A 22,382-nucleotide genomic window follows, 5' to 3' on the forward strand; every position below is an offset into this window, starting at 1 on the left:
CTGGTGCCGACACGATGCAGGACCTGTGAGTGACGTCACAGATCTGCACTGCCAGAAGCTGGGCGTTCTGAAGAGAAGTGGATGACACTTCTATACACAACGCCCAGCTAGTAAAAGTAGTAAACACGCCCCGATGTACGCACATAATACACGCCCAGTTGTACTTTTACTTTTCAACACGCCCAGTTGTACTTTTGCAAGCCTCATTTGCATAAATACGAAAATGGTCATAACTTGGCCAAAAATGCTCGTTTTTTAAAAATAAAAACGTTACTGTAATCTACATTGCAGCGCCGATCTGCTGCAATAGCAGATAGGGGTTGCAAAATCTGGTGACAGAGCCTCTTTAAGAACAGAGAAAGAAAAATTTGGGAATTCAAGCCAATGATAAAATTCCAGCCATTGACACAAGGCCTCGATCTACTAACGCCTGGATTTATGAGCCACTACATGGACACACGTCACGTCCCCCATCAGACTGACTCCATATACCTTAACTCTTAAGTCATCACCCCTATAACCTCCGTTTTATTGCCCCGACTTATCTTAATGATGTATCACCTCATGTACTAATTGTCTTTGTGTAACAGAAAAAAGCTCAACATTTAAGATAAGTCATTCATTTGTATACTTGCCTGACGCAGGAGCCTGTGTGCTCTGAAAGCCGCATATAGAACTTTTATGGTTGGCCAATAAAGGTATCATACCTACAATACTTTTGTCTTTTTTGACACAAAAGTATTTAACATTGCATATTCACTTGCTGAAAAGTGCAAGCCCCAAAAAGTCATTCTGCCATGAACCTATAACATATAAAAGTCCAGGTTGACCAGGTCCTGCTGCCAGTGATTTCTAGTAGGCCGCCTGTTTCAGGCAGAGAACACACAAGCTGTCGAATGACATTTCATGATGCTTCCGGGGCACAATGTATGACGGCTAAATGAATGTTTGTTTGATTTTTAGGAACGTCGGGAAGCAAATGTTAGGCGTACTCTTGAGCGCAGCAGTCAGTTGGACCAGAGGCAGAAACGATGGTCTTGGGGGGGATCAGCAGAAGGAGACCAACATGGTACTTTGAATTTATTTTCTCCTTTCTAATTAATGTTATGAAATCCTATTGATTTTCCTTTTGTTGTGTCAACTCCTAGTATTTGGTTGCAATATTATTGCACGGACAAGACCTTATAACATGCTGTCTACTGTGTGCTAGTGCCCGGCTCCATATACTGATGATTTTCCCGTATCCCTATATAGCTATCCCAGGAGCGTCAAGTAAACCGTTAAGATGACGCAACTGTTCATGATTTGTACATATTCTGAGTATATAAAGAATAATAGAAATTAACAACAAAAATGGGCTGTCGATTTTAGAATAAAAATGTAGTGTATTCATCTGGGAGCTCTAAGTTGATTCTCCTCAACTCTGCTTATGAATTATCTCCCCTCAGAACGATTTTTTTGTTTCCTCAATGATATTACACAGATGTGCTTGCCCGGCATTCTCTGTTGTCTAAAATGGAGAGAACTTTATGCTGGCAAGTTGCTTGATTTCTTTGATCCAGAATTAGTTCTTGGATAATTATGTAAGAGGCTGTGGTCTTCTACTACACGTATTATTTCAGTGCGCACCTGAATTATTCTGACAGTGGTTTTCTGCTACGTGACACTGATAAATGGGATTATCTCACTACGACAGCCCCTATTCCAAATGATGGTGTCCCAGCAATCCGCCAATATCACAGAGAAGTTGTGGTTGGCCACAAGTTTACCATGCAATGGCCACTGAATGGGCAACCATGTGAAAGGTTACCTGCCGAGTTTGCCAGAGCAGGAGCCGCTCTTTATTACTGGCACTCCACTCTAACAAGTGGAGAGAGCTTCTGAGTGAGGGATCCCCTCCGTTTGATGTTCATATGCTCTAATATATATATATTAGGGGTTGTTGTTACCTTTCCATTACAATCATGAGTAACAAGTCCTTCAATCTACAGCTTTTATATAATGCTAAAATAACAAAAAATTAAAACTATATCCGGTAAAGTTGCCTATTATCCCACAGCACCAGGTCAGGCTCCATGTTTAATTTTTCTACCAGAGTTTCTGAAATTAACTCTTGGCAATTTTTTTAACTTTTTAATATATTCGTCTTTGAATCCCAGTGAAATGTTTTTGTTTTACACTTCAATATACTTTTTTTTTTATATATATGCTATGCTAACTAGGACTCTTCAAACCCGTCAGTTGTGATTTTGAAGTGAAAAAGGAGTGGATCTTATTAAGGGCCTGTTCACATCAGCGTTGGGCTCAAACTGAAAGTATTGTTTGCATTACCATTGATTTTCAATAGTATTTTTTTGTTTGTTTGCTTCAGTTTGCCTCCATTCCACTAGGTTTCTGTTTTTTCCACAGAAATAATAGCATAGCGTTCTGCGCTATTGATTGCGTGAAGAAAACTTAAACCTAGCGGAACGGAGGCAAACTGAAACAAAAAAATATACAATTGACATCAATGCTAATGCAAACGGAAACAATACTTTCGGTTTGTCTTTCCGTTTGTCTGTTTCTCTGATGGAACAGGTGAACGGAAAGCCAAACAAAAGCCCAGCACTGATGTGAACAGGCCCTAATAAACATGTGCAACAAGCCAAGGAAGATATTTAAAACTTAAAAAAAACCACTATATATATATATATCTCTCTTTATTCCTTTGTTCCATTTTAAACCTGATGACTGATCATGTTGGCGTGAAATAAAAATTGTTTTTTCCGCCTAGTGTATTATTACCCATTCATAGTTATGACTGTTTTGTTCTTGCATAGGTGCTTCGGGAAGTAGTTCTCCCAGCCATGTAGATTTAATAAACAAAAATGCTTCCATCACAGAGCCACAACCTGAAGATGAAGTTGGATTTGGCGGTATTTATTCAGTTGAGCTCTTGCTGTCCCTTGTATACTAACCCAACATTTTCTGACTATACTATAACTATTCACACTTAGAGGTTTTCTACTTTTGGACAAATATTCTCAAACAAATTCCACTAGCTGAAAATAGGAAAAATATTATTCTTCGAACATAGGAGACTAAGGCGCAATGCACACGATGCGGATTTGCCGCGCGTGTTTCCATGCGGCAAATTTGCAGCATAAGGACTCGTCCATACGTTGCGGAAATTCAGCGTTTTTTTCCAGCCGAAATTTCGTATGGAAAAAAAGCAGCAGAATACAGTAGTGATGAGATTTAACAAATCTTATCCACACGCTGCGTAAAAATTTCAGAGCAGACATTGACCTGCGGTGCGTGTCAATTCCTGCTGCGGAAAGTAGCCAGAATTGCTGTTTTTTTGTCAGAGGAGATGTCTCCATCTCCAAGCATTGTGAAAAACGCAGCAAAATACGCACCATTTTCTGTCGTAAAATACGCAGGAAATTGTGCGTTTTTGCCGCAGCGAAATGTCTGCGTTTTTCAATGGAATTGCTGCAGAAATTTTCTGCAGCAATTCCGTTGTGTGTGCGGACAAGCCCTAATACAGTACCAGCAAAGTAAATGAGATTTCAAGTAATCTCATCTTTGAGTTGCATTTTTCTGAGCGTAATTTGACCTGCGGTGCATATTTTGAAATCTGCAACATAAAAACGCACCTATTTCCACAACAAAATGTAAAATCCGCACCTAAAAACACACCAAAAACGACTATTAGGGGCAGATTTTACCTGCGTAATTACCTCTGTTTTGATGCCGATTTTATGCACCAAATTCAGCCACGTGTGCATGTAGGCAGGTCTACACACGGTGAGATTTTGGCCCCTAATAATTCATGATGTGGACAATCATCTCAGCTGTGCATTGATACACAATGATATTTTTCTAGGTTTATTATAGTTCACGGGAACTTGTTTTGTAGCAAAATAAAAACCTGCTATTACCATTAATGTATATTTTAGTTCTGTTCATATTTTACACATTATAGTAACATTAAAGACATACGGATGTCATAGATGGGGGACCCTACTCTATTATAAAGAGAAGAGAGCCTCTCACAAAGGGCAGCTCTTGTTCTGGCAGACCCAGCCTGTCCATGTATTACATAGACGGTAACTTATAAGCGGTTGGCATGTAATAGTACATTTTTAATGCATGACTTGCTGCAGATTCCCCGGAGAACTCTATAAAGCCAGACCTGTAGCCATCAACTGTGGGCCAGCTTCAATTCAACATGTGGTTGTCTTCATTAGACAATCACTTTTAAGGGTAACTTAACGTTCAACAAACTTCTGACATGTCAGAAGTTTTGATTGGTGAGGGTCCGAGCAGGTAGACCCCCACCAATCGCTAAAACAAAGTGTGAGGTCTGAGCGGCTTCTTTTCTGTTCGCCTTTCTGAATGTAGCGGTGTACGGATTCAATAGAAAGTCTAAGAGCCTGTACACCGCTACGTCGGCTTTCCGGAAAAAGCCGAACAGAAATGAAGCGACTCAGCGCTCACAGAAGCTCCTCTGCTGCTTCGTTTCAGCGATTTGGTGGGGGTCTCAGTGTTCGGACCCCCACCAATCAAAACTTATGGCATGTCACTATGACATGTCAGAAGTTTGTTGAACGTTTAGGGTATGTGCACACACACTAATTACGTCCGTAATATACGGACGTATTTCGGCAGCAAGTTCCGGACCAAACTCCGTGCAGGGAGCCGGGCTCCTAGCATCATACTTATGTACGACGCTAGGAGTCCCTGCCTCGCTGCAGGACAACTGTCCCGTACTGAAAACATGATTACAGTACGGAACAGTTGTCCTGCAGAGAGGCAGGGACTCCTAGCATCGTACATAAGTATGATGCTAGGAGCCAGGCTCCCTGCACTGAGTTCGGTCCGGAACTTGCGGCCGAAATACGTCCGTATATTACGGACGTAATTAGTGTGTGTGCACATACCCTTAGTTACCCTTTAAGGCTACATGCACACATTGAGTATTTTGGTGCGGAAAATACGCTGGTATAAACCGCACTAGAACGTGCGTTTTTGTTTTTTTATGCATATTTTTGGTGGGGTTTTTACGCTTTGATGTGTGTGGTTTTTTTTTTGTTTTTTTTTTACGCGTTTTAATGCTATGGGTTTTAGTGGGATTTTCCACAGCAGATACAATTTCCTAGGCAGATACAATTCGCAAACGGAAACACAAGATAATTTGACATGCTGCGGATTCTAAAAAAACGCACCGCAGTTCAATTTCTGTCCCAAAAAAACCTGCAGCGTGTACATGAGATTTCCTGGAATCTCATTGACTATGCTGGTACTGTATTGTGCTGCAGTTTTGCCGCACGCAAATACGCACGGTAAAACCGCACGTAATACGCATCGTTTGCCTTGACCCTCACAGTGATTGGATTATATACTGGATTGTCAGTCGATAACCGTTTTGGATCTTTATGGATTTCATAATTTTCCACTACAATGGAACGTTCTGTGTAAACCCAGCCCTGATTACACTGCATGTCCCTCTAAACCAGAGCAACAAAACACGCATTTCCACTGGTCAGAATGATGAGGGATTGTCCAAAAGTAGTAACCCTTTAAGGGTACGTCCACACACAGCATAAAAACGGCAGAATTCATATTTGGATATTCCATGCTGAAATTCCACAGCGTTTTGGCAAGAGAAATGAACATGCTGCAGAGTGAGAATCCGCACCTCACAACTGCTTCCGTACATGTGTTTTTCTTTCCATAGTGTGTGAATGAGATTTGTTCAAATCCCATCCACTTTGCTGCTACAGCATTATGCTGCGGTAATTCCGCATGGAAAATTCTGCGTAATATGCGCTGTGTTGGATGTACCTTTTGTGGACGTATCCTCAGCCATTTATGACATGGAATTTAAAGAGGCTCTGTCACCAGATTATAAGTGTCCTATCTCCTACATAAGGAGATGGGCGCTATAATGTAGGTGACAGAAATGCTTTTTATTTAGAAAAACAATCTATTTTTACCACGTTATTAGCGATTTTAGATTTATGCTAATGACTTTCTTAATGGACAACTGGGTGTGTTTTTACTATTCACCAAGTGGGCGTTGTACAGAGGAGTGTATGACGCTGACCAATCAGCATCATACATTTAATCTCGCATGATCCCGCGAGTTTACACTTGGTCTGCTGTAAGTCCCACACAAACGTTACCGACGTGTCGGGATTGTGAATAGACATCCCGTCCTGGCTGGAAGGAATGTCTAATCACGGTCAAGACACTTCAGTAATGTTAATGTGTCAGTATAAGACAGCACATACTGAACAAAGCAGTGTCACTATACGCTGAGTAAATGAATGGAGAGAAGTGTATGACGCTGATTGGTCACTGATTGGTCAGCGTCATACACTTCTCTGTACAACGCCCACTTGGTCAATAGTAAAACACGCCCAGTTGTCCATTAAGAAACTCATTGGCATAAAGCTAAAGTCACTAATAAAGTGGTAAAAATAGATTGTTTTTCTAAATAAAAAGCACTGCTGTCACCTATATTATGTAGGAGATAGGGCACTTATAATGTGGTGACAGAGCCTCTTTAACACAACTTTTCACTGCAAATTTATCCAAAATCTCTGCAATTTTTACATCTTTCTGCAATCTTTATGCAATATTCCCATATACCCATGTGATTTTATACAACCCCATCTATTGCATGCGATATTACACTAAGATCACCTGTAATTGCATTAGTATGATATTTGCATGCGTTTTATTGCTTTGGAGCCCTTTCTAATTGATACAATAAATTGCACATATTCTTTATTTTGGCATACCTTATTAAAATATTAACCTAGATGTATGTGCACGACAAACAATTGCTTTGCTGCATGGTTTTAAAATCCTTTTTATTGTTCGCTCCAGTGAATTCTTTCAGGTGGTCTGCCAAACCAATTGCATTTTATTTGCATTGAAACACCGTTCTGTTTTTCTTTTCAAATGCGTGATAAGATAAGAATGAATTGAAAAAATCTGTGGCAATATTAAACATGCTCTGGATTTTCAAATCTTGATATTTTCCTGAGCATGTGAATGAGGTGTAAGACACCTTATTCGCCTCTTGCATTGCCGGTGGAATGTGATCAGATTCTGTCAGAATATAGTTGTGGAATTAGCACCTAAATGCTTTGCTTGCTGCTTCCACGATCCGCCATCTGCAGAACTCTTTTTGTTCACATCTCAAACTGTAGAGTTCAGTTCTGCACAGAAATCTGACCTCTATAGTAAAACAGTCCTGTGCTGCTGAGTTCTGTTATCAATGCAGGAAATTATTGGTTTGTAAAATGATGGTCTACAGGTCCGGTATGAATTATCGTTTCTGCTTTTACTCTTGCTGCGGCAAAATTGCATAAAGTCGCATGTTACATATTTAATCAGTCTGCGGTGTAGCTGAATGGATTTCCACTCAAAACGCCATGTATTACAAAATCTGAAGTCAGAGCAGTAGGCTAGGTTTGGTATGTTTTACTTACAGAGATATTGCCATTTTTCTGCTTTTGTTGTGGCAAATATTTTTTGCAAAGTGACAACAGGAAGTGCAAGAAACTTTGTCTACTGCTCGATCTTCTAAATGACTAATATATGGCCAATGATGGGGATCATCTGTAACATGTACACAAAGGCTAATACCGTGTTGATTAACACTTTTTTTTTATTTTTTTTGTAGCAGCAAACATGCGTTCCACATCAGCATCGAACCTAAAGCAGGCAGACGGCAGCATTCACAAGCGTCTTTCATCTTCATCTGCCACCCTTGAAAAAGGTAAGTTTGTGTGGATGGCTATGAAGAGCTGTTTTTTTCTTCTGGTCTAGAATTTCTTCTAAAAAGTCTTTATTGTGGTCTAGTTTTTTACAATCCAACAAAAAAAACAGGTCACAATTTTAAAGTTCTACCTAAGCTGTTCACGTTTAATATTTAGAGGGGTATTCCAGTTTCAGCAAATCTGTAGTGTAAAACATGTCGTTTTCTAACATACTCTGTGAAATTCCTCACCACAAATCTTGATTGCTTACTTCTAGAAAATCTGTTCTGGTCATGTGAAGATCTGACAGGTGCATGTAGTACAGTACAGATATGAGAGCTGTCTCTTGTAACAAAACAGGAACCTGTGTAAGCAGCACATGAACAGGACAGGTTAACAGCCAGCACAAATCTTAAACCATGAGAGTTTGGGACACAAAGTATGGTATAAAATTGCAGAATTTTTCATTAAACGATTAATAGGCTTCATTTGATGAAAGGTGAATGCCCCTTTTAGGAGAATTGTTTTCACAAAATGTGGAAAAAGTATTAAGTTCCTTAATATTTTATGCAGTTGTTTGTGATCTTGGTAACAGGTCCTGAAGTACAACCACTAATGTTCTGTTCAGGGGCTTTCTACATTTCCTGAATGACATATAATTGCATCGCTGGGGGTCTGTGAAATGCTGGGCTACAATCCTTTTTGTAATTGTATTGAAAGCTATTATTATATTTTGTTCTATGCATAAATTCCTTTAGGGCCTTGTTCACATCAGCGTTTGCTTCCGTTGATGGGTTCTGTCAGATCTCTCCTTTGGAGGAACACATCAACGAAAAGGCAAATGGAAACCATAGCTTCCGTTTGCATTACCGTTGATTTCAATGGTAAAGCTTCCGTTGCGCTATAGTTTCCGCCCAAAAAAAAACAGAACCTTACGGAACGGAGACAAACAGAAACTGTTAGCAACTGAAGAATTACCATTGAAATCAATGGTAATGCAAACGGAAAGCTACGTTTTACCTTTCCATTCATAGGTTCCCCTGACTGAAAGGTCCGACGGAACCACTCAACGGAACCTAACTCTGATGTGAACGCACCCTTAATGAGACCAGATGGGTGCTGGATTATCAAGTGTTCTGGATTATAGGAAGGTTATGATATGTTTTTTTCTGCCCTGTCTTATGCTTCTAGTTTATGAAATTCCACATTATACTGCAGTTCTGTTCTAATGCCAAGTTATCAGACTTTCTTAATTATCGGATGCAAGATTAAAGGAATACAGGCCCAGTATCAGACACAGGTGCCCGTACATACGAGCCACCATGCCTGTGGAAACAACAAAGGGACCTCTAACATGCGCGTCCTGCTGATCGGCAGGGGTTGGACATCTACTGATCAGTATTTAAATGGTTATTCCAATCTAAGACTTTTCTGGCATAATCGCAGGATAAATGCGGTCCCAGAGCTGGCTCCTGATCACCTCACAGCTGGTGAGGCGGCCGCTGCATCCAGGCAGAGAGTGAACGGAGAGGTGGCTGCGCACATGCGCGGCTCTTTTCATTCAGTCCTATAGCAGTTACAGAAACAGCAGAGCAAGCGGTCACTTCACCTGGTGGGACGGGGCTTGGGGGACATAGAGCTGGGACCTGCATATATCAGACATTTATGGCGTATCCCATGAATATGCCGTAAATGTCTTATACGGGAATAACCATTATCTCAGAAACCCCTTTAAAAATTGTAAAATAAGATGTGTAGTACTTTTGGTTCCTGTCGCTTTCCATGTACCAGTGGTGCTAGATCTTCCAAGGGATCACATTACAGCGCACTGTATATTAACTGTGGGAGTACAGCGCTCCTTTAAAAAAGTTATAAAAGAAAAAAAAAATGGTATGTAATGGATTTTTGGGGTTTTTCTTTATTAAAATAAACTGTCATATGGTTGCTAATGTTGGTTTTATATATATTTTTATTTTCTGATTTTCATACTATGTCCCCCAGTACATATTATTGTTGTTATTGCAGTCCTGTTGACCGTTCTAACATGTTTTTCTTTTTATTCCATCATTATGTAAGCATATTTCCAGATTCTTCTTTTTTGGATCGTGTCTTTGTCCTGTGTATTTGCTGGTGCTGACTCTGCACATTTTACAGGTTCCAAGCACAGGAGTTCGTCATTAAGCAGGCTGAGTAACAAAACGCCTCTAAGTCCACAGCCCTTCTCGTCTAGGGTTTCAAACCAGGAGCAGAAAGGTGCAACTTCTGAATAACATCTATTTTATTAAAAAAAATAAAAATTTAAACTGGTTAAAGAAGTTTTCCCATCGTTTGAAAAACGATAATTTTGAGCAAGTTATGAACAATTTTAGATTTATGCTATGCTGTCACTTACTCCCACATTAACTTTACCGAAGTGTCTTGAAAGTGAATAGACATTGCCTCCAGCCAGGATGTGATGCCTATTCACACTCCTGACTCTTTGGTAAAGTTTCTGTGGGACTTAACCACACAGCACAGCGTGATCGTGATGTCATTCACAGAGTGATCTCACAAGATCACGCTGTGCTGTGATTAAGTCCCACAGAAACTTTACCGAAGTATCGGGAGTGTGAATAGACCACACGTCCTGGCTGGACGCAATGTCTATTCACTCTCAAGACACTTTGGTAAAGTTAATGTGGGAGTAAGTGACAGCACAGCGTGATCTCTGCGAGTACAGCTAAAAATGAATGAAGAGAAGTGTATGACGCTGATTGGTCAGCGTCATACACTTCTCTTTACAACACCCAGTTGTCTATTAAGAAACGAATTAGCATAAATCTAAAATTGTTCATAACTTGCTCAAAAATGATAGTTTTTCAAAATAAAAACCACTGATCAGATTATGTAGTAGATAGGGCACTTTAAGAGGCTCTGTCACCAGATTATAAATGTGTGATTTCCGGCCATGAATTACGGAAACAGCGTAACTCGCAGAGCTATGCTGTTTCCGTAACTCCCATAGTAGTGAATTGCAGTTACAGAAACAGCGTAGCTCAGCGAGTTACGCTGTTTCCGTAATTCATGATCAGAAATCACACACTTAAGCCACAACACAGCAGTAGAACGTGGTTTATGGGGTCCCCGTTCTATAGATAGGTGCAGGTCCCATAGGTGGTACCCATATCATCTGACATTTATTACATAGCCTGTTGATGGCAGGTGGGCTCACACAATTTGATCAAAATGTGCGCTAAGAACCTCCCTATTGTAAGTAGATTTAGCAGTAATGCATATTTATTTATATTTAGTAACTTAGGTGACATTGGTTGTCCGCAGTGTGCTGTCGCTATTTTCTTGTGGGCTGTATATCCGGTGGATATGTCATAAATGTCTCTGATGGGAAAACCCCTTTAAGTAGTAGAAGTATATAAAATGAAATAAAATACTTTGCGATTTATTGAACTGTATTTATTTCGGTTTGCAAAACATTTTATATCTTAGATCACATCCACTGTATAAAGCCTGAGACACATACACTGGTGTGAAAAAGTTTTGCACGGTGAGACATATATATGTAAACCCGAATATTTTCTTTTCTGGCGCCCAAAATCCACCAATGTGTGTAAGGAATAGGAATGAAATTGCACTTTCATTGTGTAAACAAAATACATTTTTTATTTTTTTAATGGTACATTGCCTGAAAATGTCAGAACCCTGCAGATGTCGGCTCACACAAAAAAACAAAACAAAAAAAAACATTAGGTGCACAATCTTTTGTGTCTTTTTTTTCTTTATCACCTCCTTGATTCGGTTTGACATGGAATCATCAAGATTTTAAATCACTGGAGGGGGAGATTTCATGGCACCACACACAAATGATGGTCTCCATCAGTTTTGTTTTGTTGGGTGGACCTGTTTTTGCCATTTGACAGTTCACAATATGTCATAAGTTATCAAATTGGATTGAGATCAGGAGAATTCTCAGGCCACTTGGGCACCCTGATCTCAAGTTCAGGGAAACTAGCTTTCACGTGAAGGAGCTGTCATTGCGAGGAGAACACGATAACAATGCCTTACTTGCCGTGTTAGCAGTATGGCATGAAGCGAGGTGTGCGGAAACCAGACCATTGCGATACGCATCACATCTCGTTGAACAACATCCGTGTATTGGGTGGCGTTCATCATTCCTAAAATGAAACTAATGCGGCCAACTCCGTTGTAAGATAAAGCCCCCCCACACCATGTCTCCAGGGGCATGTTTAAGGCCCCATGCACACGACCGTAGTTTTTAACCGTAATTAAGGATAATATGCGGACTCGTTAATTTCTATAGGCAACGGACGCCTTTCTGTATATTTTCGGGGGATGTGCCCGGCCCATAGAAATGATTTGCAAAATATGGAACATGTCCTATTCTTGTCCGCGATTGCGACACGGACTCAAAACTGCGGACGAATACGGATGGACATCCGTAACTGTCCGTAGTTGTGGATGCGGTTTTTTTAGCGGATTCCCCAAGAAAATGGTGCCCGATCCATCATGTGACCTTTTCAAGGGGCGGGTCATGTTAGTAAAATCATTTGTAGTTGTGGGTTTTTTGTTTTTTTGCAAATCCATAAATACAGATGCCCTATGGACCGTATTTGCAGACAGCGGGCCAGATATGGGGATGTCTATGGATCCGTATTTGCGGTCAGTAAAAAAAACACTATGGTCGTGGGCATGGGGCCTTACTGTTCGATGCACTCCGGTAGCATCTTTTCAACAGTGGTGCAGTGAACCAGCTGTGGTCCATCTCTGCCAAGACTAAATCCGCTTTCATCAGCAAATAATAAGTCTCCAATCTTCCACAGTCCGCCACGCATGTTTGCGAGCTCACTGGAGAATCTGCTTCATTGACTTTGTTAGCAAAGGCTTGTTTTTAGGATTTCAAGTATTTAATTCCATGGAGTAGAACACGCGCAGGTCCAGCATCTGCAGTTGAGGATTGTCATTCTTGTGCCAATTCTCTGGAACTACTGAAATGTTTTGTTTTTATGTAGATCCTGCCCAAATATTATCCTCCTTAGCTTTTCTATCAGTGTTTCCCTCTTCATTTAGGCGTTTTACCATTCGTAACACAATAGAACAAGAACACTTTAACTTTTGGGCAATATCTGTGTTACAGATAGTCTTTTTATATATTCAAGATTCCAGAGGATTTTCCAGGTAAATTTTGGCAGATATAAATTATCCTCACTGTGCTAAACTTTTTCACACCAGTGTAGATCTACATGCAGGAAATAATAAGTTTATAATTACCTAGAAAAAAAGCTGAGTGTCTCCATGACCTGGCACCACTCCTCTACTCTCCTGTTGCTGCAGTGTGGAGAGGGTCTGCAGAAGCTAGTGAATGACATCACCACCCTCAGCCCACCTCCTCCATAGAGGGGAGAGTGCTCATGTCTAATCGTAGGTGTCAGCACATTCTATGACTGTTTTCAGGCTATTGTTGCCCCCCCCCCCCCCCCATATCACTTGGAGGGGAAGCAGTAGTCTGTCTCCATGACGATCATTAGAATCGCTGTAGCAACTTTTAGTCGCCACTGGGGTTCTCACAGAAATAAGACTGTTCACACTAACATCATGCCTTCTGTTCATAACGATGGACCTATTTTAGAACAGATCCTGACAAATCCCATTGACTTATAATGGGGGCCATCAGGTTTCGAAAGATTGCAGCCCACAAATCTTTCCTGCTATCAAATCAAATTATGTTTGCAGGAATCCCTGGCTTATAGGACTGTATTTTGCTGGTTATGTGCCACTCTTTAGCCAATCAGATGGTAAATTAACAAGCTTACTTACCATGTGATTGGCTATGTACATGACAAGAAGAGTGGACTCGTCTGTGCATGGGACTGACAAGCATAAAGCCAAGGTGTGTTCACACAGCCTTACACTATGTGCTGTGGTATGGGGCCTCCTTATAGATGCTATGCTTCTAGAATAGAATAACTGGAGTTAACTGCGTGCAGTGGAACATGCCAGGCATATGGAGGTACAGCCTGGGCTCATAGATTTTTATGGCTGCTATATTATGGATCTGCGCAATACAAGGTCTAATTGGCATAGGAAATGGTTCAGGCAGTTTTTATAAAATAAAGCGGGCACCCTAGCATTGTCTAGAGGACCTGTACAGTGGTGACAGGTCCTCTTCAATGGTGCTAGAGTGATGTGCACTTTTTCAAAGGGAGCCAAAGATGTATAAAAGTTTATTTTAAATAGTTTTGTAATTGTTTAATACTTAGGCTAGATTCACACCTGCTGTTTTGATGTCGTTTTTGGAGCCAAAGCCGGGAGTGCATACAATAGGAAGGAACAATATGCAGGAAAGATTCTCTGCTGTATCCCTTCCCGGCTTTGTTTTCAAAAACTGCATCAAAACAGCATGTGTGAATCCAGCCTAAACTCATATGTTAAAGTTACAAATATTTGAGCCAACATTGTGTCCTGCATGAGCAGGCTTCCTGTGTAGCAATGGCTGATCATGTTAAACAATGGCGTGCGTCCTGCTACACAGCACATATTCCTATAATGTGACATTTCTCCATAGCCTTCATACCCCCAGTATTATTATTTAGAAATGTGTGAGTCTTATTTGCACATTTCTTGTGTTTTTTTTAACTTTTTAGTGACCTTTTATGCGAATGTCACCTGGAAGACAATAGCAAAATAGTACATGGGAAAGGATAAAGTATGAAAAGCTTATTCTAATGTTTGTGATGCCTGTTTTAGTTTGATAAGCTGTGTTCTGTTGGTTTAACATTTAGGCGGAACAGGCCACAAGAGAAGCTCTTCCCTCAGTAGACTGAGTAGTAAAAAATCACCTCCTGCACATCTAGAGGGCGTGAAAAAGGAAGAAAAAACAGGTGTCTGATCAATCTGCTTTATATGTGCTGAGCAGGTCTCCGTTGTCACTATCGCTTGCAGTGTATATGACGCCTTCGCTCCAATACTCTTTACCTAATGGATTAAATTTGGCTGATCACAGGAGTAAACGTGGTTTATTTCAGAGTGCGTTCACACTTGATATTTTTTGCAGTCGACTTCATCAGGGCTGCTATTCATTTCTACGTCAAATTTGCGCAAAATATTAAAGGGGTTATGTGGGGACCATAAATTATGAGCGGTGTACTCACTTCAGTATGCGAGTACACTCGCTAATATACATTCCTGTCCCCCGTCACACTGATTCTGAGATTTTCATAGATTCTTTCTAGCGCTGTCGGGTGAGCAGACGTCTAGTTGCAGTTTTTCTTCATGACGACACAACTCTTTGTCATGTGACCGGCCCTGCTGTACTCTTATGTAATCGATGTAGCATTAGTACAGGGCCGGTCACATGACAAAGAGTTGTGTCGTCATAATTAAAGACTCCAACTAGACGTCTGCTCACCCGACAGCGCTAGAAAGAATCTATGAAAATCTCAGAATCCGTGTGAGGGGGATCGGAATGTATATTAGCGGGTGTAATGACCAGTAATAATTTTTGATCCTCACATAACCCCTTTAATAGATGACTGATGCAAACTGATGTCAGTTTGAATCGGTTGCGAAGCAAAAAATGCTAATGTGAACCCAGCGATATATTTATATCCGGTGTACACTACAACACATGCATGCATTTTAGCTGGTAAAGTTAATCTGTCAACAGTTTTGACCCCTCAAAACTGCTGCCAGCGCTATAAAGAGGATGGAGGGCAGTGTAATGATACCTGGGGTGACGGTCGTGCAGGTTGCATGACTGAGAAATCCAGCTTTTAATGTCCCCGGTGCCACGATCGCAAGAGCAGCGCATACTCTGAACACTCCCTAGCCCCTCCCTTCTGCTTTGAATGATCCGCTTTAGCAGTTTACTGATTGGATGCTAGAGCTGTCACTCATAGCAGGGAGGGGGCTTAGGAGTGTTCAGTAAAGTGAGCCCAGAGCACTGAACATGAAGGGGCGCCTCTGTGACACTTGGGATCATGGAGCTCGGCACATTAAAACCTGAATTTCTCAATCATTCAACTTGCATGATAGTCACCCAAGGAATTGCTATACTATCCCCTTCCTCTATATTGCACTGTCAGAAGTTTTTTTGGGGGAAGGGGTCAAACCTGCTGACCGATTCCCTTTTAAGCTTATTTTTTTTGCCTTATACATTATCAAAGCTACACACTTAAAGTAAAAAGGTCACTCAGTGCTCGAGTCACACAAGAAAGCAGTTATGTTTCAGGAACTCTTAAAGTCAGATGACCCAGTGTAATAAAGATACAGGAACATTTACATATAGGGGCAGAATAATAAACATGCTGCAATTCTAAAGTGAATATCCACCCTCGAATACTTTTTTTTTTTTTTTTTTACATCTAAATAGGTTAAGAATTCTGTACTGATTAATTTTTTAATATATCTTTCCTGTACAGCTGTAACATTAAGGGTAAGCCCAAGCCTAGCAGACGAAACACCTTGAACTCTTTGTCCATATGTCTGTACCTCACAGCCTTCTCCCAGTCACTTGATTGGGAGACGGCTGTAATACTGTGAATCGTCCCTACAAGTGTGTCAAGAGTCGAACCCCCACTAATCAGATATTGATGGTTTATCCTGATAAAAAAAATTCTCGCTGGAAAACCCCTTTAAGGCTACATTCACACGAGCGAGACCGATTTACACACGTAAATTTGGTCAGTGTGCGTTGTGTAATTGCATCATCTTTGCGAGTGGCATGTGTTTTTCACACACTCGCAAAGCACATTTTTTTTAATGGAATTGATGCGCAAACCACGCACAGCACACGGATGTTCATCCGTGTGCTGTGCGTGGTTTGCGCACACCCATTGACTTCAATGGGCGGCTGGGTGCGTGAAAACTCCTGCATGTGTGAACGGCCCCATTAAAATCAATGGGTCAGTGTGCTGTGTGTGATTTCCATGCACAGCACATGGTGACCGTCTGTCGGCGTTGTGACATGGTTCCGTCGTTTTGGACGGAAGCAATAGCGCTGTGACAGGACTTCCTCCCACAGTTCCTTCACTGGAGCCATGGAAGACTGAACAGACATCGCCTCGCCGCTGCAGATTCGGATAAACGTCCTGGCACGGCTTTCGCCGCTCCGGTGTTTTCTTTACAATGCCTACTTGGTGAAAAGTTAAAAAAAACACCCAGTTGGGCATTTAGAACAAATTGGTATAAAACTGAAAATGATCATAACTTGGTCAAAAATAAAAGTAAAAAAAAAATAAAAGTACAAATTCTCTACATTAAAGCGCCTATTAGATTAGGTAGAAGATAGGGCAGTTCTAAACTGGTTACAGAGGCCAGTATTCCCTAAGCTCCCTCTAGTGGTGACTACTGGGACAGACCGCATAGCTATGCATGTGATTTGGAGGCCTGTATTAGAAAATCTGAGCTCTGGCCATTATAAAGATATATTAAGAAATTTATCAGCACAGAGTTTTGGACCTAAAAACAACATGATAAAAGGCGGACAATGACTTTTAGTGTCTTATGGCCAGTTGTGCGACATGCTGGGATCGTGAGAACCCTGCATACAACTTTCATGGAAGTATCTACTGTATTGTCATAGGAACTCCGCATTTACATTGCTTTCATTGTGAAGACATAGATGACGCGCACAACACCAGGCTTCTGTATCATTAATTTACACTGCGACATGACCATTAGTATAAAGTATTGTATGTAATAATGTGAAGCTCTGTGCACGTGCTGTAACCCAACTAAACAAAACTCAACCGATTTCTAACTGCAATAAATACCAACCTTTGTGCTGCTAATAAAAGCCTCTCTATACAGTAACCATCAGAAGCTGGACTCTTGCTGTATCTAATCTAATCCTTTGTTTCCTGTACAGGATTCTAACCCATTATTCTTAATATACAGTCGTGCTGTTTGACTTTTCTCCTCCTTATCTAACAGTCCCATTTATAAAGTTGCTGTTTTTCCCTTAGCATATCCTGACCGGATTGTTATCTGATGTCCGCCTTAATATTTTATTTTCTAATTTGCATGTGTAATGTTTCTTCAGGTATTACTACTGACCATACTACTAAATGAATTCATTTTATGCAGTTGATGTTGAATGTGTTGACTTTGAATTATTGGACTCTTAACATTACTATGCTGCTTTAATCCTGCCTGTTTTCACGATATGCCTTAAACCTATTTTCTGCTGACCTCTAATACAATTTCTCTTGGTGCTTTTTGCTTATAATGCGGTTTCTGCACTTGGTTTTTCTGTATTGCACTGTAACTAGTCATAACAAAACACATTTCATTTGTCCGTTTAGCTCATCGCCCCCCGAGCAGTCCCCTGGACAGTAGTTTAATCACTCGTCTCCTCGCCCCCACTCAGTCTTCCCTAGCTAGGAGTAAGAGTGCTGCTACATTGTCAGCCGAAGGAAAAGAATTGCCAGGTAACACTAAGTGCTACAAGTTGCACGTGAATCCTCAAAGTGGAGTGCTCTACAACATGCAATTACTAAGTCAGTTTGGAAAGCTTTGTCAAATAATGTATAGCATCATGGAGAATTGACCCTTATCCTTAGGTTCTTTTATTTACATTTTTTTTAGTATCCTTTTAAGTTAAGAAATAATTTAAAGTATAAAGGGCACTGTGATGTTGATGCTTTCAACGTCATTAAAGGGGTTGTCTAAGATATCATGGTCTGCTTGGTTTCTGAAACCACGCCACTCGTGCCCATGGGTTGTGCCTGCTATTGCTGCACAGTCCCGTTGAAAAGAATTGGACTTAGTTGTAATACTAGGCACAGCCTAAACACACGAGTGGCGCTGTTTCTGGGAAAAAAAAAAGCACATTGTATTTTCTCATTTTAGACCACCCCTATTTTGACACGAGCAGAAGATGTAACGTAAAATATTCTAGTAATATCACATATGTAAAAGAAGGTGCGGATTAGCTAATGCCTTTTTCCCTGTAGCCACTCTAGTAGCCAAGATTGATGTGTGACATAACTGTAAAATAGTTATTACCAGTGATGGCATTACATAATCCCTTCATCTACAGTATTTGAAACGCCAGATTTCTCATTTCTGATAGGAGAGCATATATAGTTATCATCAAAGCAGTGATTATGGGTAAATACCCTTAAAATGTACTAATCAGAAGAAATCTCAACCCATTAATAGGGGCTTTTCTTCCTGGTGCTATTTGCTTCTGTACACGATGTAACGGGTGGTGGTGTTTGTGTGATCTGCTGCTCTGCGCACTACCATTGGTGAGCTGCCCTGCTGTTTCTAACACACAATCTCTTTCTCTCTCTTTCTCCTTTCCCTCTGTTATGCTCTGCACTTGGCTCTCTGTTTTGTCCTGTCAAATTCTTAACTTTATAGAATCTCACCTCTGTCCTCGTTCAGCTTCAGCCACTACCACCAGTACCCCACCCTCCGTCTCTAAAGGTCCTATGCGCAGCCGCAGTATTGACAGAGCAAAAACTCCGAGCACGGCCGCATCTGGTTCCACCACCTCTGAAGCTAGCCAGGTAGGCAGAACGTATTTATTGTCATTCTATACATATAAACAAGCACTCACACACATCTCTTCAGGTATTAATGAGCTTAAAGTATGCCCCCTAACAACCCAATTATAAACCTTTTTGTTAAATTAGGCAGAAAACTTGGCCTGTTTATGGCCAGTTTTAAGTTAACTACATAAAAAAAATAAAGTTTTTTTTTTTTTAAGGGAATGTATTGTTAGAAAATTACCTATTGATTTACATAGTGATCTCCCCATGATATGCCCTCTAAGGTTGCCATACATCTTAAATAACCATTATTTCTCATTAGTCCCCCATAATCATGTATGCTCGGCCGAGCGTACATGTTTATTTCAATAGGCGGAGGGGAATAAATCCCTGCCAGACACCTCTGCCAGCGGCTAAACTCCCGTGTGAACAAAGAATCGGGCATGTTGAAATACAACATCATGAATCTTTCGTTCCCGCTAACATCTGCCGTTGAGGGATGGTCAGGAGGTACCCGTACCCATTAGATCGTCGACCTATCCAACCATAATCAGTGGTTCAGACTAATTCTGTATTATGTGTAAGAGCACCTTTACTACAACATATGATGTAGGCCTTTATCTTACAGATTTGATGCAAACTTTCTCCATTTCCTGTTTTCACAGTTTATACTACATAGTTTTAGATTTGCAGATGTTTCAATGGCATTTGACTTAATATATATAATTGGTCATTTCTTTATTGTAACTTTTAAGGGGTATAGTGCGTTGCATTCAAAACAGGTTTACGATTTGCACTTCCATCTGTTTTTAATAGCAATGTGTATAATAAATTAATATGCTTAATAGAAGTCAGGCCTCGAAAAGCCGCCACCACTATCTATTGGGAAACGGCCACCGTCTCCTACTGTGACTTCACGGCGAAGATCTCCTTCTCCCGCTGGTGTAGCAAAGCGTGCTCCATCGCCAACACTTGAAAAGTAAGTGGCGGTCATTTAGTCCATTTTTTTTTTTTTTTTGCTTTCACCTTTTTATTTTTATTTTTTATTCTCCGTTATATCTCCTGTTAAATATCCTGAAAGTCATAACACTGATCTTTGTGATCATGAATTTTTATTGACCAAAGAAGATAAGAATAAGGACATAAAGCTGCTAGTAACAATGTCGAGGACTTTTCAAAAAAATAATGTTGTATTTGTTATTGTGTAAACTGCATAGATGTTATAACTCTATCAAAAAAACTTTCTGTAATAAAATTTCAGAAGGAACAGTAGCCCACTGACCCAGAGAAACCGTCCACCATCTCCAAGCTTATTGAAGCAGAGAGCTCCTTCACCAACCACCACTCAAAAACCAGTTCCAATCCAGCGTCCTTCACTCACACCATCTGTCTTAAACGCTACCAAAAAGACTGCTGACCCAGAAACTAAACCAAAGGAGAAATCTACAGATACGATTAGCACAGAGCCTAAAACCCCACAGACCTCAGAAAAGGAGGCAGCGACTTCAAAGACCAAAGATGGTAAATGTTAACCCTTTTATGTATATAATAATCTGTACAGTTTTATACCATGTCGAATGTCAGTATCTGTTGTGCCATAATGAAAGGTTTTGAAAGAATCAAGATGGCACGAGAATTGTATTTCTTTTTTTTTGTGTGGGTGTATTTTAGTAATGGAACTCTTATCTGCCATCTTTCTTTTTATTTCTCTTTATACGTTAAAAAGAGTTATCTGGGATGTAAACAGGATTTAAAAATAGAATCATATGGATTGCCACCTTCTTTTCTCCAGACTCCTTGAAGGATAAATCTGCCTGGCATGCATTGTTAGTCAGATTTGCCATTCAAGAGCCCAGGTGACAACCCCTGTATGATCTGTAATGGCTGTATTTCCTGTTGTCACTAATGAAACACACACCCCTTTTAAATATATAAAAGTAATAGTCCGTTCAGATAATCTGTGGATGACATTAAACTATAAGCATTTCCATAGAATTATGTCAAAGTTGCAGTTCATGAGATCTTGGCTTAGGGACTGCATTGACACAGAAAGTACATTGCAAAGTTAATGCACTCTCTGTCCAAAGCAAGACTAAGCCTGTTAAAGAGGCTCTGTCACCACATTATAAGTGCCCTGAACTCGTAGGCGGCTACATTCAATAGTTAAAATCATCATCCTCAGATCGCTAAGTGTGAATACAGTCCCTTGATGGTCTTGCATTAAAAAAGGGTATTGTCGTGCAAAACAATCCAATAGCGTGCACCATTTTCATTTTTCTTCACCCCTTTTTGCTGTGACTATAATTTCATCTTCTTCGCAGTGTGAAATGTTCGTTACATTTACAGACCGGTCATATGGTTTCTTCACGATTAGGCGCTATACTTTAATTAATCACTAAATAGTACGCCTTATTGACGTGTTTAAATCCGTTCCGACACATAAGCCCAACACATTGATTCAAAGTAATGCTATGCTGTCTGGATAAAGAGGCACTTTTGATGTTGTACTGTGAATAAAAAGTTTTGCTATAGTTTTTCTCTGTATACACCACATAGAACCATAACCTAGAAGAAAGTTAGAAAAAAGTAGAAAAAAAACACTGCAGCAACACTTGTATCTTGTTCTAGATGCATAACATGGTCTGTCTAGTGAAGGTCATCTGGCTAAGGTACGAGTTGAGCTTCTGGTTATGTAGCTAATAGGGCTTGGTACTTCTCCCAGTTAGAACACATGAAAAAGTTGGGAGTGTAGGTTGGATGACATCGTTTGTACAGAACTTAATCACTAATACAGAAAGGTTGGTGAATTCAGTTTTGTTAATATGAATTGGAAATTGTGACTTTTGTAGAAGCATTACAAATATGAGACAAAATTGTTTATTCCTAGAACCTAGTAACAAGACTATATCAGGGAGCAACACTGCTGAGGAAGCTGCTAAAATATTAGCTGAAAATCGCCGTCTTGCACGGGAACAAAGAGAGCGTGAGGAGCAAGAACGAATTCAAAGACTAGAAGAAGAAAGGTAATTGATTTAGTTACTTTTGTCTTTTCAATGGAAGGTTAAACAATAATGTATAAGGCAGTTTTTTTTAGTAAAAATTTTAAGAGAAGTTA

At 40.3% G+C, this 22,382-nt stretch overlaps 1 protein-coding gene across 11 annotated transcripts in view; it reads left to right on the forward strand.

The window, feature by feature from the left end:
- The window catches only part of MAP7D3 (MAP7 domain containing 3), a 67,657-nt gene that overhangs the window by 29,555 nt on the left and 15,720 nt on the right, over positions 1–22,382 (forward strand). For 2 of the 11 annotated variants that reach the window (XM_075835916.1, XM_075835917.1), the window contains exons 5-14: positions 964–1,069; positions 2,820–2,915; positions 7,682–7,777; positions 9,912–10,010; positions 14,552–14,650; positions 18,074–18,199; positions 19,137–19,285; positions 20,116–20,246; positions 20,529–20,788; positions 22,155–22,290. In XM_075835916.1, the coding sequence (XP_075692031.1) occupies positions 964–1,069; positions 2,820–2,915; positions 7,682–7,777; positions 9,912–10,010; positions 14,552–14,650; positions 18,074–18,199; positions 19,137–19,285; positions 20,116–20,246; positions 20,529–20,788; positions 22,155–22,290 (1,298 nt within the window). The remainder of the gene's footprint in view (positions 1–963; positions 1,070–2,819; positions 2,916–7,681; positions 7,778–9,911; positions 10,011–14,551; positions 14,651–18,073; positions 18,200–19,136; positions 19,286–20,115; positions 20,247–20,528; positions 20,789–22,154; positions 22,291–22,382) is intronic. The other 9 variants (XM_075835919.1, XM_075835920.1, XM_075835924.1 and 6 more) reach the window with 9 other exon arrangements.

This window comes from Rhinoderma darwinii, chromosome 8 (genome assembly GCF_050947455.1).
Source record: "Rhinoderma darwinii isolate aRhiDar2 chromosome 8, aRhiDar2.hap1, whole genome shotgun sequence".
NCBI lineage: Eukaryota > Metazoa > Chordata > Amphibia > Anura > Rhinodermatidae > Rhinoderma > Rhinoderma darwinii.